Here is a 17,623-nt window from a genome sequence, read left to right on the forward strand (position 1 = left end):
ATTGCCCTTTTTAAACAGCGGTACCACATTAGCTATCCTCCAGTCCTCTGGAACCTCACCTGTGTCCAAAGAAGAGATAAAGATTTGCGTCAGAGGCCCAGCAATTTCATCTCTCACCTCCCTATGCAGCCTGGGATAAATGCCATCAGGCCCCGGAGCTTTATCAGTTTTTATGCTGCCTAAAAACCCTAACACTTCCTCCCTCGCAATGGATATTTCCTTCAACTGGTCTACAGCTCCCTCCAAGACATTACAAGACACCAAGCCCCTCTCCTTCTTGAATACCAATGCAAAGTATTCATTCAGGATCTCCCCCATTCCCTCAGACTCTAAGCACAGTTCCCCTCCTTTGTCCCTAAGAGGAACGATTTTCCCTCTAACCACCCTTTTATTCCTAATATAAGAGTAAAATGCCTTTGGATTTTCCTTAATCCTATCAGCCAAAGCAATTTCATGCCCCCTTTTCGCCCTTCTAACTCCCCTTTTGAGCTCCCTCCTGCTCTCTCTATATTCCTCCAGTGCTCTCTCCGTTCCCAGTTGCTTAGACCTAACATGTGCCTCTCTCTTCTTCCTGACCAAGTCCTCAATATCCCCTGTAATCCACAGCTCTCTAATCCTGCCTTTCCCATCCTTCCTCTTTATTGGCATGTCTTTCCTGAAACCTTTTCAGCTTTCCCTTGAAAGCCTCCCATTTGCCAACCATGGACTTACCCGCTAACAACCTCTCCTAATCAGTGTTCATCAGCTCCTTCCTAATCCGGCTACAGCTTGCCTTCCCCCAGTTCAGCACCCTCCCCTTTGGGCAGCACTCATCCTTTTCCATTTTTATTCTACAGTAGACAGACTTGTATCAATTCAACATAACTCACCAGTCTCACCCCTTCATTTCTAAATTTTTAACTGCATTAACATCAATTAACTAAAAAATTAACAGTAGCCAATTATCCTAGTATTTTAGAAAATGATTTGCTATATTTTTATAACAAACATATGAAGTTCTCAACCCTGACGCACTGAGCTACGAATGGCTTTCCACCCACAATTCTAAAAATCTATTTTCCTGATCTGAGTTGTGTTCCATCTTGGCAACAAGAGCTGGGAGCAGTCAATGTCTGCCCTGGCTGATACTTGATGCAGAGAACAAAAAAACAGCTTTCAACAAATGCAAGAAAATTGCACACCGATCAAAGCACACAAACTCAACATTGGGTTGCCAATGAAAGCCAAATTATAGAATCATAGAACCCTACAGTGCATAAAGAGACCCTTTGGCCCATTGAGTCTGCACCGACCACAATCTCACCCAGGCCCTACCCCCATATCCCTACATATTTTACCCGCTAATCCCTCTAACCTAACCATCCTAGTACACTAAGGGGCAATTTTAGCATGGCCAATCAACCTAACCTGCACTTCTTTGGACTGTGGGAGGAAATTGTTTGCAGAACTCTTGATCAGCTAGTAATTACATTTCTTCTGGTTTCCCAATAACTATTGATGCTTTGACCAGGAAGGCTAATGGGATGCTGGCCTTCATAGCGAGGGGGATTGAATATAAAAGTAGGGAGGTCTTGCTGCGGCTGTGTGGGGCATTGGTGGGGCCGCAGCTGGAGTACTGTGTGCAGTTTTGGGCGCCGTACTTACGCAAGGATATTTTGGCCTTGGAGGGAGTGCAGGGGAGATTTACTAGGCTGATACCGGAGTTGAGGGGGTTGAGCTATGAGGAGAGGCTGAATAAACTAGGCTTGTACTCGTTGGAGTTTGGAAGAATGAGGGGAGATCTCATTGAGACGTATAAGATGATGAATGGAATGGAAAGGATAGAGGTGGAGAGACTCTTCCCGCTCAGAAAGGACAATAGGACTAGGGGGCACAGCCTCAAGATAAAGGGGGGGCGGTTTAGAACGGAGTTGAGGAGGAACTTCTTCACTCAAAGGGTGGTGAATCTCTGGAATTCTCTGCCCGTTGAGGTGGTGGAGGCTGCCTCGCTAAATATTTTTAAGACGCGGGTTGATGGGTTTTTGATAAGCGAGGGGATTAAGGGTTAGGGGGAGAGGGCGGGAATGTGGAACTGAGCCACGACAGATCAGCCATGATCTTATTGAATGGCGGGGCAGGCTCGAAGGGCTAGATGGCCTACTCCTGCTCCTATGTTCTTATGTTCTTATGTAAATCGGAGCACCAGGAAGAAACACACGCAGACATGAGGAGAATATGCAAACTCCACACAGGCAGTGACCCGAGTCAGGAATCGAATCCAGGTCCCTGGAAGCAGCGGTGCTAACCGCTGTGCTACCGTGCCGCCCATGTACAGGGTTAATGCACACTTTAGCTTTACATCAAAAACAGCTTACTTTAATTAGGTCCAACAGTAAAATTCCAAAAATTTGTAAACTAATTTAAATTACTTGATCTCAGCAGGTAAAATACAAAGTGGCCAGCTTTTTCCAAGACAGCAGAACCCCTCAGAAGAGTCTTGTTTCTTTGAATGCATTAGTTGCATTTATGAATTATTATTGACTTCACAGCCTGTTACAGCCAAGCAAGTTGACCTGAGCTAATCTGCATTCATTATTTTATTTGCAGCAGTCAAAACTAGAAAGTAAATGCAATCAAGGTTCCTTGATTGAACAGTTTTGTTTGTAGCTTCAGTGGATCTAGAGTTACTGCCATAAGGCTAATCCAAAATTCAGATAACAGGGAAAGGCAAATGTGGCTCAACTAGTTGATGCCCAACATACCAGGCTGAAGGTACCTTGATTGAAGGAAAATTGCCCATTAGTATAGATAGCGCAGCACTACAGAGCGGGACTCAAACCATTATTGCTGGATTCTGTAGTTCTGTGAAAAATTAAAGCTAGGCATTTGCAGCCTGGTTTCAGTTCTTAAAATCACTAAGCAATTACACCAGAGACTAAATGTTATACTATTTGCCTCAAATACCTCTTGTTCACCTCTCTGCCATAATTAGCGATCCAGATAAATAGTACAGATGCACAAAAGGAAACTAGACAAGCAGACGAGGAAGAAGCAAACAATGTTATGCTGCTAGGATTAAACGGGAAAGGTTGGAAAGTTGCACATGAAGACTGATGAAAGGGGCATAAACACTGGTGCAGACCATTTGAAATGAAAAGCGTGTTTGAACTGTACGTTCATGTAATTCTAGCTAAGCCATTCATTTGAAAACCTTATCGAAATATAGCAGCATCAATTCTGCCACTTTGATTTATTATTGTCGCATGTATTAGCACACAGTGAAAAAAGTCTTCTGTGCTATACAGCAAAATATAAACATTACATGGAGAAGGAAAGGAGAGAACATAGAATGTAGCGTTACGGTCATAGGTGAGATTTAGAGAAAGATCAACTTAGTGTGAGGTAGAACCATTCTGAGTATCATTTCAGTCCAGGAGTTGCTACTGTACACATTGAAATGGAGGTTTAACACATGAACAGCAGGCTGGGTCATATCATGCAACAAAAATTTCTAACTTCCCTTTCCTTGTTCCTTCACTACCCAGCAAGTTTCCAGATCAAATGTGTCAGGCAGATTGGCTATTGCAGATGGCTGATGTATGTTGAAGGATATTAAACAATCCGCCGAATATTTGCCAAAGGGGATTGGGAAAGAAGAAGAAAAGCTCAACATTTTGGATTCAAAGAACGAGGCACAATCTACAGCATGGCATTGGTTAACACCCAAACAATACCATGGAAACAAAGGGACAAGGACGTGACTGATTAAGAACATATTTTTGACTTCTCTCTCACTTCTTTCTCTCTTCACATTAAAAAACCCAAATTTCTGATTAGCTGAGGAGCTGCTTATCACGTTGGCATCCAATGTCAACATCATCTACACCTAAGGTCAAACATAACACAACCCGAGGTAAGATGAACTGCTGCTCTGCATCTATAAAGCCCTGTAATCACATTGGGGAATCTCTCATCAGCATAGCAGCCTCAATTTTCACAATGGGTACTTTTCAAACTAATTTATTGCAACCAAAATCACGCTCATACCAAATGTTACAACTACTGTTCCCTATTGACAAAATTGCCTAGTATTAGCATATTCTTACAAAATTAACTGTGAAGAACGTATGTCCAATATAATAAAACTGCATGCAAATAGTTAACAAAGATTGAACATACTGGCCAGTCTGGAAATCCTTTTCATTCACAACAGCACAATTGGTCAATGACAATTCATCTGTTGGACATCGCGCTGCTACCATGGCCTGTCAAAAACAAAGGGTGTAAATTAGACATTTACTCAACAAATTACCAAATAACAGATCTGAGGTGCATGACAAAATTCATTTGTGTGCAAAGTTCCAACTGTGACTTACTGGCTTCTGTATAATTGCAAAACATCATGCGATTTACATCAAGAACAATGCAGAAGAGTCCTTCTGGAATAAGCTTCTATTTTAAATGCATGAATACTTATTTATAAAATACATGCACAATACTTCATCATAGCGATGTAAAAACTAGCAAAATGGACACAGTACTATTTTGAAAATCGGTAGTATAGCAGAACAGTCAGAAATTAAATCGCAACTCTGACCCAAGGAAACTTTAGGGGAGCAGATTTGTGATAGTGGCATGGTAGCCTTTTTTTGGGGAGCTCAGCAGATTGCAGCAAGAAGTAAGCATGTGCTGCTATAAATTAAAACAAAACTGAATAATTCTTCACCAAGAAAGTTCATTAGATCTGGACCTTTGTTAAATGGAGAACACAGCAAAAGATCCAAGTTCAAAGTGCCAGATGCCAACAAGGTCAAAGGTACATTCAGCAAATAGATAAGGGGCTGGGAAAAAGAAAGACTTAAATGTACAGGTCAGATATTCTCTGAGGCAGAAGTGGCTCTATCCAAGACAAGGCAGAAGTATCCAGCAGCGTAAAATGGCAAATTTCCACAACACATACTCCTGGATATCACAACACCAAGGTAACACACTGTGTGATGGACTTCAGTTTTTTTCAATCACAACTAGAGGATATCAATCAAATGCAATAACTGTACAACGAAAAAAACAAATACTTTGGTTTTATTTTTGATTTGATTCACAGAGCATAAATTCTGAATATGGAGCATTTTCTGATATGACATTTATTTACCATGAACAAGCTTACAACTTAAATCTTAGACAATTATATCAAGTTCTATCCCACCATGTCCCTTCAGAGACAGCAAGCTCCACAACCCTCCACGCTGATTCACCATCTTTGAGCACAGCAGGAACCTTAACACTCATGACGTAAAGAACACAACAGATTACTGTTATGTTGATGTGAGCAGCAGCAGTATCAACATCTGTGATCTGTTGGTCAATTCCACTTCACAGCTCAGAAAGACCATAAGAGAAGGAGGGTAAACTCATTAAGAAGCTACAATGGAAGATCCAACAATAAAAATATTCACAGTGATATTAACAAGATGTACGTTTCCAGTCTAAAAAGTTGGGACTTCTGTGAACTCACCAATTCCCAGTAATGAAAGTTTTGCTCAATGACAGGTCCTTTTAATTCACCAGCCTCCTTTTAATTTCATGCACTACACATTAGTGCACCTTTAAGTCATCATGAGCATTATAGCAAATTCGCAATTTAATATCAATTTCCCCAACCTCAAAGGAGTTATTGCTTCTTTTAAAGAAAAAGAAATCCCATCCCACCTTTCAAATTCATTTCAAAAATCAATTTTTCCTGTAAGAAATCCTGAAAATAAAGCAATCTCAATTTCAGTAAGGGAGTGAAAAACAAATCCATGAACACTTCTGCAGTCTTCAAAACAGTCACCAAGCAACACCAAAAGAGGGCCACAGCCTCGGACGATTCATTGATTTTGAGCTGGGATTGCACTTCATTTAAGGAGCAGTCACACTCCATTATTAATTTTACCAGTTGTGAAAAGTTACAGCATACGGACCTCTTTAAAATTACCGAGAGGCATCGAATGGTTCCAGGTAAAATATCAAGTATCTAGAGGGAAGCATTAACTACTTCAAACTTAGCAGGTGAATAAATCTGCACTGAGGAACTGTTTTGTTCAAAAGTGCACAATGATCAAGAAATCAAGGTTAAATTAGGAAGAGGGAGAGTTCAGATAAGGACCTGCCATTCTCTGCCTTGCACCCACATCCAGAGTCATTGCACGAGAACACTAACAGACAGAGCAGTCCTCATCAGAAAACAACATTGGCTGCTTCCCAGATAACCAAAGGATCCAATATCCGTATTATAAATTCTGACACTTAGAAACAGCCTTGGACCTCATCATGAAATCCAATGCAAATAAGAACACTTGCTTAGAAAATCAGAATTGTAAAGGAACACGGAGGTTCCCACTGCATATAAATTGATAGAACTCTCTGCACCAGATAACTTTGTGAATTACACTACCAAACTAGGCATTTCCAAACTTGTTCTTCCAAGCTCGAGGAAATTTTTGTGCTTCTGTAAGATACTGAGAAGGAGCAGATATCCTCCTGGACTGATGTGGAAGCTGATTTTGACAGACACTAGTGCCTCCATCAATACTTTTCTGACTATTACTCCAGTTTAGAATATATTTTGTGCCCCAGAGTGTTATACAATGTTGAGCTCACAGCATGGGAAGATGGAGACATAGCAGTATTGTTACTAGATTCACAATCCAGAGACCAGGGTAATCGTCTGGGGACTAGGGTCTGAACCCCATCATAGCAGATGGTGGAATTTAAATTCAATAAAAATCTGGAATTAAGTCAATGACAACCATGAAATATCATCAATTATTTGGTTCACTAATGTCACTGAAGGAAAGAAACCTGCTATCCTCACTTAGTCTGTGATGTGATGCAAGACCCATTTGACTCTTAACTGCCCTCTGAAATGGCCTCAGTTTAAAAGTAATTAGGAATGGGCAACAAATGCTGACCCTACCAGCCTAAATCCCATGAAAGAATAAAGAAAAAAAAATTGGCCCAAACATCCTGAACACTTCCCCTGCAAGATCAGAGGTTCCAAGAACTTGTATTTCTATAGCGTCCTTACCACAATAAAAATAGGAATGTAATTAGATAGAAATTACCATCAAGCTGCACGATTAGTTTCATTCTCCTCCCGATGGTTGGGCAAGAAAATGCATCATTTGGTGAAATATCCAAACCAAAGAGACCTGTCTCAATTTAAATCAATTTGCCTGACAATGAGAATTTGACAGGCTTGGGCTTTTGAAACTTCAGCTAAGCTGGCTCATGCACTAACTGAACCATTTAGTTAATCGTCAGCTTCACTCAATAATGGGGTCTGCAGCAAACTGACAGCTTGAGATTTTTCCCACTTGTTTTCAGACAACTCCAAAAAGCAATCTTGTAACAGGTAGCATGGTACAAGCTAGAAAAGTAAATGGGAAACTGCATAGTCTTAGAGGTAAAATCCAAAAATTCCCATTATGCACACATTGCCAACCTTGTACGCATAATTCCTAGGCTGAAGTGGGATATATCGCAATGAAAAACAAGTATGTATCCTTTTTTAGCTAAGGTGAAACCACACAAGTGGGTTCCTCAGTGGTCAGGAGACTGCAGCATGGTGGTCTACCTTTGTACTGACTACAAAGTTCTCAAAAAAGAAGCTTACATTGCCAATGAAACATCACCCAACAAGGCAGGATCTTGCAAGGGACCTCAATCTTGAAGATATATGGAGAGAATAGAATAATCCATTTAGGATTCTCACTTCTGACACTGTTCAGTAATAACCACTGGCAACACACACAGGCATTAGGTAAGGACACAGTCAAGCTGGGTTGCGGTGACCCTTGAACAAGCAACTAATAACATTGCCTCTCGAGACTTGCAAGTAGTCCCATTTGAACAAGATGCCAAGGCAGAGTACAGGAAATTGGAGAGAAATAATTTGCACCAAGCAGCCTACTTACATTTCAGAAATGGTTCACAGTACAGCTACTACACAACTACTGGTTTATTTCACCAGAAGAAAGCGAGTACTGCCACTGGGTAGTTCAAAGGAACTCAATACGCTGCCAAATCTCCAGATGGATAGTTACAATATCAAGGGTAGTTGAAATTAGATCAAATACACTTAATATAAGGTTAAAAATAATTGTCGGAAACCTAAAAAAGTATTGCACTGATGTACGACACTAAAGTTAAAATAAATGATGCATTACTCCCAGGCAGGATGCAATTCTACTGCAATGCTAAAACCTCCATTTTGCAGACTGCAGTTATATATTTCTGCCCACAACCTGAAAATGCAGCAAAATCTTAAAGCTCATTCAATGTGCAGCTCATTAATAGCCTGCCAATTATTACAGGTTCCGCTATTTTCTACATTTATGGCAGGCCTGTCTTTCACACAGCATTTTGCTTTCTGTGTACAACAAAACTTAAGTCAATTCAGCTGCAGTAGGGGTAACTAATGCAGATGCTAACAATTTATTTAGGCACAGTTAACAGAAACACTGACACCAGCAAAATGTTATTGATTAAACTGGGCAAATTACTTACCAACCAATCATACTGACACAATTTGGCACAGCACGTCAATGAAAATACTGACAGCATTTAAAAATCTCATAATTCTTTTGATTCCAAGAATCTGAACATTGAATAGATATACAATTTCAAAATTCAACCACTTAATTTCACCACCTCTGTTTATTTTCACCCAACTATCGGCCCATTTTACATTTAAACAAATCTGAAAACTTACACAAAACATATCTCAAAGTTACCTTGAAGAGGTTGGAACATCTTAAGAACCAGATTTCGTTAATAAGGAGGTGGTTAGAATGTGGAATTTTCTACCACACTGAGATGAACACAAATACATTTAAGACTGCAACTGCACGAGTGAGAAATAGTGGATTGTGTTGATAGCATGCAATGAATTAGAGTGCATGGAGGTAAAAGTGAAGAACAAACACGGCACAGATGAGTTTGGTGGAACAGCCTATTTCTAGACTCTAAATTCTAATGCAATGTGAGCAATGTTGGCAAAGCTGCCGTTTCCCTCTCCCCTCAAATTGACCCAGGAAGATGAGCATTTACTAGGTCACTTCTGAGAGCACAAAACACATTATGAACTCAATTCACATGCAAAAGGAAGAGATAGATCCCTTCCCCAGAAGTACAATACCCACTCAATAGCTTTCCAGGTCATCCTTCTCCTGCCAATCCACAATTACTAGATTTGTCAAATTAAATTTGAAATTTCCTGAGCCAGGAATTGACTTTCAAGTTACACTCCTGCAGCATTACCATAACTGTTTGACATCATCTGCGAACGTGATTGAACTTCCAGATCTAAGTTGATGGTGTCATAGCAAAGATTCCAAAACCAGACCCATGGAACCCAACTCAATCTTTAGCCCACCCTCAAAACTCCAGCAGCTGAACTACAATTTCACAATTGCCTTCTGGTTTCTTGCAGCCCAGTCTTGCCTTTCCCACAGAATTCCTACCCAAAGTTTTTCAGATCTGCAAGCTCCTTATTTTGAAAACATAGAATCATAAAGTAGAATTCCGACAGTCAAGAGGAGGCCATTCAGCACATCAAACCTGCACCAAACAGTCTCACCCCAGACCCTATCTCCATAACCCGCTAATCCCTCTAACCTATACCTCCTGGGACACTAAGGGCTAATTTAATTCCAATCAACCTAACTCACACATCTTTGGACTTGGGAGGAAAGCCATGCAAACATGAGGAGAAAGTGCAAACTCCACACAGACAGTGACCCAAGTCCAGAATCGAACCTAGGTCCCTGGAGCTGTGGGGCAGCAGCACGAACCACTGTGCCAACCTGCACCCAATATAACAATAAGATATAATTTCACATTTTCCTTAGACTTATAAAGCTCTCTCAGAACTTGCAAACTTACACTGTAGAAAGAATAATTTATAATGGAAATCTAAAAGTAAAGACAGAAGGAAATCTCTAAGTAATGTCAGAATATGTGGCTTTATAATCTTGGCAGAATTTTGTATTTGTACCATGGTTCACTTTGCCACTTCACTTCAATCCTGTTTCATCTGAAGACTATACTTGGTTTGACTTCTGATGTGTCCTACCACAGAAGATTCACTTGCCTATTAATACATGGAATACAACATTATGTATTATAGGCAGCTTTTGTTTTATTGCCGCCTTCTTCACCTGCAGCTTCCTAAGAAATTCAGGACGTCTAATTCACCCAAATGCCTATTATTTGCCAAAGCAAATTACTTTTGATGCTGGAAATCTGAAATAAAGATAGAAAACTCTGGAATTATTCAGGTCAGCCAACATTTGCAGATGGAGAAACACAGTTAAGTAGATTATATTTTAACATGTCAGTGACAAAATAACTAGCCACAGGTTTTAACATTCGCGTGCAGTTTTCTGATGAAAACAGTTTTAATGGGTTTACATTGTCGTCCAGGATTACCAGGTGCCATAAACCTTATATTAAATTCTATACAATGTTAAACCACTGGACATTTTCTTCTAAGTCACCAGCCTTGAATTTTAAGTGGCAACATTGCAATTCAGATCGTGTATCCACAGGATAGTCACCACAGACAATAAAAATAAGCTGCCCATAATACATAATGTTGTATTCCATGTATTAAAAGGTAAGTGAATCTTCTGTGGTAACACACATCCGACCAGATGAAACAGGATTGACGTGAATTGGCAAAATGAACCATGGGACAAATACGAAATTATAACAAGAATATAAAGTCACATATTCTGACCTTACTGAGAAATTTCCTTCTGTCCTTATTTTTAGATTTTCCATTATAAATTATTCTTCCTACATTTATAATGGAAAGTTCCCAACTTGGAATACTGCAATCACGCCTGCTGCCAGTGATACCAATGCAACATCTGCACAGATTAAAAAAGGTGTGTGGATAGAGTGAGACATGTTTAAAGGGTTTCTATTATTACAAATTAATGCAAAATGGAAAAATTGACAGTACTTATACAAAATTTCACACCCCCCCCGCCAAACTCAGGAATATTTTCTTGTCTCTCAGCTAAACTCGTTTCAAAATTCTCCAAAACATTGATATTTATGCTTCTGCTTCTTCCATAAACCTTCTTCTACATCTGGAACTTTTCAAAAATCGTTCCAGAAATCTTTGCGTCACTAGCAAGTGCAGCATTTATTGTGCATCCCCAACTGCCCTCGAGAAGATGGCGCTGAGCTGTCTTCTTGAACTACTGCAGTTTGTGCAGATACTCACAGCGCTCCCAGGAGTAGGGAGTTCCAGGATTTTGATCCAGTGACAGTGAATGGGGGAACTTGCAAGTGACGGTGATCCCATGCACCTAATGCCTTTGTCTTTACTGGCTACATGTAGGGATCACTGGTTTGGGAAGCACATCAATATAAGTTCCATGAGATGTTGCAGTGCAATTTGTAGACAATGCATATGCAATGGAGTGAATACTTAAAATGCCAAACAAGGAGTTGATAAAATGCTGGAAAATCTCAGCAAGTCCGATAGCATGTGTCTGGATGACCTAGACGCGAAATGTTAGCTCTATTCTCCTTCCACAGATGCTGTCTTTCCTGCTGAGACTTTCCAGCATTTTTTGTTTTTATTTCAAGTTCCAACATCTGCAGTATCTTTTGTCCTACATTATGTTGTCCTGAATGTTACTGGAATTGCACCAACCAGATTTGGATAGTATTCCATCACTCTCCTGACTTTTGCCTTCTAAGTGCTGGACAGGATTTAGGGACCATGATGTGGAGATGCCGGCGTTGGACTGGGTTAACCACAATAAGAAGTCTTACAACACCAGGTTAAAAGTCCAACAGGTTTTATTTGGTAGCAAACGCCACTAGCTTTCGGAGCACTTGCTGCTCCTTCATCAGATGAGTGGGAGATCAATATTCACCCAACAACTTTCACCTGACGAAGGTGCAGCAAGCGCTCCAAAAGCTAGTGGCATCTGCGACCAAATAAACCTGTTGGACTTTAACCTGGTGTTGTAAGACTTCTTAAAGGCTTTGGGGAATCAGCTAGTCAGTCATTCACTGCAGAATGCCCGGACCCTCCCATGTATTCAGCCAAATCAACATCTGCATCAGCCTCAACTCCAGGCCTGTTCTTGCATATAGAACTGGCTAATGTGTCTCTGACATCAAAACGTAAAACATCTTCCCGCCATCCTGATGAAGTGACAATTCGTGCATGCATCCTCTTTTTCTTCAACCCGGCCTTGCTTTGACCCTTCTCATCAATAACTGTTTCTTCAATCATATGTTTTACAACTTATAGGAATATAGGATGTACAGCTCTGGTAAGGAACCAAATATAACAAATAAATGATAAACATGCTCAAAATATAGTTCTGGTTGAACGGGTCAGTCATAACTAAATTAGTCAGTATTGACACTCTAGTCAGGAATATAACCTTGATTTGAAGGGGCAGTTATCTGCAATTCTGCAATATAATCAAAGGAACGCGACACTGGTTGCGTTATTAATTAAACCTTTGTTGAAATTAAAATGTTTTTAAGAATGTAAGCAATCACTGGCAAATTCAAAATTTATTGTACCTCTTTCCTTAGCTGTTCTGAGAAGATGGTCAAGCCATTTCACAGAATACTACAATACAGAAGAGGCCCTTCAGCCCATCGAGTCTGCACCGACACATGAAATGCCCTGACCCATCACCTAATCCTACTTGGCCCATAGCCTAAAATGTTATAGCGTGCCAAGTACTCATCCAGGTACTTTTTAAAGGATGTGAAGCATCCCTCCTAGGCAGCACATTCCAGATTCACCACCTCCTGAGTAAAAATGGTTTTTCTCAAATCCCTCCTAAACCTCCCATCCATCACTTTTAACTTCAGAGGACAACGATCACACTGGTCAGGGATGAAAGTCACATTTTCACCGCAGTGTTAATGTAAACCTACTTGTGACTAATAAATAAACTAAAACCAAAACTAATCTGTGCCGGCTAGGACAAAGACAGTAGATTTGCTTCCCCACAGGACTCTCGTCAAACCAGCTGGGTTTATACAAAAATCCAACATCTTCATGGTCACTCCATCAATACCAGCACTTCATGGAATTATTGAATTCCCAAGCTGCTATGAGATTCCCACAGGGGTCTTCCCTGAGACCATTCACTGTCTCACAGCCCCCCTCCCTGTTACAGATATTGGGTGTTTCTACCATTCTGTGCTTCCAGTACTTTCCTGTTATCGCTGCCCTCAATTTCTATCTGCAGTTCAGTGACTTGAAAATGTGGGCAGTTTACATAATCTCATCTCCAGGAATAGATTTGTTTTTAATGCCAGAATACCAAGGTGAATGGGAAGCAGAAGTATTACAGAAGGGCATGAAATGGTTCCTCTGCATGAGAATTTATGCTGAACATAACAGTAAGCAAGAACCCACGCCCTGCTCATAATTACATGAGCACACCATCAATAGATGTCAGGATGCACCATTTATTTGGCACAAAATGCAGAACCAGCTGCATTAACGCTCCAAATAAATCAGTTCAAGCTGGTCCAGAGAAAGACTCTATTAACTCAATGGATGATCAGGATCATCAGTTCTCAGCATACAACATGCCCCTCCAGTAAAAATTTCTACTCAAGGCATCTTTGGAAGCACCTTCAACCCCTTCCATATCATCTCCACATTATAAACTTGCTCTTTGTTAAACTGGATACCAAACATAACTTGGATCTTGCAGCACAATCGGATCCTCCAACATCAAACCTCTTCCCTCCACGAGGATTTTCTTTGAACATTGGAGCAATGACAAGCATTTTGCATCAGTGCGGTGTATAGTGATTGCAATAAAAAATGCAGGGCCAGGGAAAGGTGGAGAATGTGGGCTGCGGGTAGGTTGGGGTAGACAAAGGGGCAAGAAGGGGACCGGTCAGGATGGTGGGGAGAAGATGGTCATGGAGGGAGGCCGTGGCGGGCACACGGGTAGGGGAGGGAGGCCGTGGCGGGCACACGGGTAGGGGAGGGAGGCCGTGGCGGGCACACGGGTAGGGGAGGGAGGCCGTGGCGGGCACACGGGTAGGGGAGGGAGGCCGTGGCGGGCACACGGGTAGGGGAGGGAGGCCGTGGCGGGCACACGGGTAGGGGAGGGAGGCCGTGGCGGGCACACGGGTAGGGGAGGGAGGCCGTGGCGGGCACACGGGTAGGGGAGGGAGGCCGTGGCGGGCACACGGGTAGGGGAGGGAGGCCGTGGCGGGCACACGGGTAGGGGAGGGAGGCCGTGGCGGGCACACGGGTAGGGGAGGGAGGCCGTGGCAGGCACACGGGTAGGGGAGGGAGGCCGTGGCGGGCACACGGGTAGGGGAGGGAGGCCGTGGCGGGCACACGGGTAGGGGAGGGAGGCCGTGGCGGGCACACGGGTAGGGGAGGGAGGCCGTGGCGGGCACACGGGTAGGGGAGGGGGGACATGGTGGGCAAGTATGGGTGGGGGGGGGAAACGTGGCGGGCAGGTATGGGAATGCGGAGGGGGGGGGAGGGAAGCAGGTCAGGCAGGGAAAATGGGAGGGGGACAATCGGGGAGGAGGGGGAAAAGGGGAATGGGGTGTCGGGGGGGGCGGTGTCCGGGGGAGGGGGGGGGTGTCCGGGGGTGGGGGGGGGGTGTCCGGGGGTGGGTTGGGGGGGGTGTCCGGGGGTGGGTTGGGGGGGGTGTCCGGGGGAGGGGGGGGGGGGTGTCCGGGGGTGGGGGGGGGGGGTGTCCGGGGGTGGGGGTGTCCGGGGGAGGGGGGGGGGGTGTCCGGGGGAGGGGGGGGGGGTGTCCGGGGGAGGGGGGGGGGTGTCCGGGGGTGTCCCCCCTGCCCACAGGGCCCAGATCCTGAATGGAGGCAGACAGCGGATCCCCTCCCCTCAGCGCCGCACTCACCCGGCTGGCCATCTTGAAAGTGTAGTGCTGCTGGTGGCAGTGTGAAGACCTCCCCTCAGCCGCTGTCTGTCTGTCGGTCTCTGTCTCGGTATGTGTGTCTCTCTGTGCCCCTCACCCACAGCCGGCTCGCGCTCTCTCCCCTCCCCCACCCAGCAGCCGCTTTAAAACATCCGCACCGCGTCACCGCGCAGCGCCATGACCTCAGCACGCAAGGCCCCGCCCACAGTGTCATCTCAATGGAGCAGAGCTCTGTTGTCCCACCAGCGCTCACCCTTCACCCATCAACACTCACCCTTCACCCACCAGCGCTCACCCATCAACACTCACTCTTCACCCACCAACGCTCACCCTTCACCCACCAGCATTCATCTTTCACCCACCAATGCTCACCCTTCACCCACCAGCGCTCACCTATCAACACTCACCCTTCACCCACCAGCGCTCACCTATCAACACTCACCCTTCACCCACCAGCGCTCACCTATCAACACTCACCCTTCACCCACCAGCGCTCACCTATCAACACTCACCCTTCACCCACCAGCGCTCACCCATCAACACTCACCCTTCACCCACCAGCGCTCACCTATCAACACTCACCCTTCACCCACCAGCGCTCACCCATCAACACTCACCCTTCACCCACCAGCGCTCACCTATCAACACTCACCCTTCACCCACCAGCGCTCACCCATCAACACTCACTCTTCACCCACCAACGCTCACCCTTCACCCACCAGCATTCATCTTTCACCCACCAATGCTCACCCTTCACCCACCAGCGCTCACCTATCAACACTCACCCTTCACCCACCAGCGCTCACCTATCAACACTCACCCTTCACCCACCAGCGCTCACCCATCAACACTCACCCTTCACCCACCAGCGCTCACCCATCAACACTCACCCTTCACCCACCAGCGCTCACCTATCAACACTCACCCTTCACCCACCAGCACTCACCCATCAACACTCACCCTTCACCCACCAGCGCTCACCTATCAACACTCACCCTTCACCCACCAGCGCTCACCCATCAACACTCACCCTTCACCCACCAGCGCTCACCCATCAACACTCACCCTTCACCCACCAGCGCTCACCTATCAACACTCACCCTTCACCCACCAGCGCTCACCCATCAACACTCACTCTTCACCCACCAACGCTCACCCTTCACCCACCAGCATTCATCTTTCACCCACCAATGCTCACCCTTCACCCACCAGCGCTCACCTATCAACACTCACCCTTCACCCACCAGCGCTCACCCATCAACACTCACTCTTCACCCACCAACGCTCACCCTTCACCCACCAGCATTCATCTTTCACCCACCAATGCTCACCCTTCACCCACCAGCGCTCACCTATCAACACTCACCCTTCACCCACCAGCGCTCACCTATCAACACTCACCCTTCACCCACCAGCGCTCACCCATCAACACTCACCCTTCACCCACCAGCGCTCACCTATCAACACTCACCCTTCACCCACCAGCGCTCACCCATCAACACTCACCCTTCACCCACCAGCGCTCACCTATCAACACTCACCCTTCACCCACCAGCGCTCACCCATCAACACTCACTCTTCACCCACCAACGCTCACCCTTCACCCACCAGCATTCATCTTTCACCCACCAATGCTCACTCTTCACCCATCAACACTCACCTTTCACCCAACACTGACCTTTCAACTTTTTACCCAACAACAGTCACCTTTCAACCTTTCACCCATCAACACTGATCCTTCAATATTGACTTTTCAATATTCACCCAGCAACTTTCACCCACCAAGATTTACCCATCAAGATCGCCCATGATCATCTACTTAAGAAAATTCACCTATCAAACTTCACCCTTCAATCTTTACCCACCAACATTCACCTTCAACCACCTCCCAACCTTCACCCAGCAACCGTCACTTTTCAGCCTTCCCCCATCAATCTTTACCAATGGCCATTCACCCATCAAAAGCCCCCTCTCAATTTTCACCTGTCAGCAGTCAACTGTCTTTTGCACCTTCAATCTTACCCATGAGCCTTCATCCATGAACATTTATCCATGATCATTGACCCATCAACATTGAACCATCAGCATTCTCCCATCGCCATTCCTCTTTCAATATATACATGTTAAAATTTACCCTTCAACATTCACCCAACAATATTTATCCCTCAGCATTCACCAATTAACATTCAACTACCGCCATTTCTCCATCAGCATTGACCATTGAACACTCAACGATAATGCTTACCCTTTAATATTCACCCATCAGCATTGACTGATCAACATTAGAACATAGAACATTACAGCGCAGTACAGGCCCTTCAGCCCTCGATGTTGCGCCGTCCAGTGGAACCAATCTAATGACCCTCTAACCTAAACCATTCCAATATTATACATATGCCTATCCAATTAATCCATCAATCTTCCCCATCAACTTTCTCCACCAACATTTCCCCATTAAATTTCACCCAGCAGTGTACACACAATAAAATTTACCCTTCAGTAGTCACCTAGCAGCATTCCTCCATCAGCATTCACCAACTAACATTCAACCATCAGCATTGACCCATCAAACTTCAGCCATCAACATTCACCACTCAACATTCAACCATCAGCATTCTTCCATCATCATTGGCCCTTCCGCACTGACCCATCAGCATTCTCCCGTCAACATTCTCCCTTAAATATCCACCCTT

At 44.3% G+C, this 17,623-nt stretch overlaps 2 protein-coding genes across 2 annotated transcripts in view; one reads left to right on the forward strand and one right to left on the reverse strand.

Annotated features, from left to right (window-relative positions):
• Window positions 1-15,051, reverse strand: part of nsfa (N-ethylmaleimide-sensitive factor a) — a 222,383-nt gene extending 207,332 nt beyond the window's left edge. The window contains exons 1-2 of the mRNA XM_080213611.1: window positions 14,913-15,051; window positions 4,159-4,244 (exon numbers count right to left, since the gene is read on the reverse strand). Of these exons, the coding sequence (XP_080069737.1) occupies window positions 4,159-4,244; window positions 14,913-14,924 (98 nt within the window). The 5' untranslated portion in view covers window positions 14,925-15,051. The remainder of the gene's footprint in view (window positions 1-4,158; window positions 4,245-14,912) is intronic.
• LOC145359176 (ADP-ribosylation factor 1-like) overlaps window positions 1-17,623 on the forward strand; it is a 104,654-nt gene that overhangs the window by 31,063 nt on the left and 55,968 nt on the right. The gene's annotated exons all lie outside the window — the stretch shown is intronic.

The sequence above is a fragment of the Carcharhinus amblyrhynchos genome, chromosome 27 (assembly GCF_965287045.1).
Source record: "Carcharhinus amblyrhynchos chromosome 27, sCarAmb.v2.hapA, whole genome shotgun sequence".
Taxonomy (NCBI): domain Eukaryota; kingdom Metazoa; phylum Chordata; class Chondrichthyes; order Carcharhiniformes; family Carcharhinidae; genus Carcharhinus; species Carcharhinus amblyrhynchos.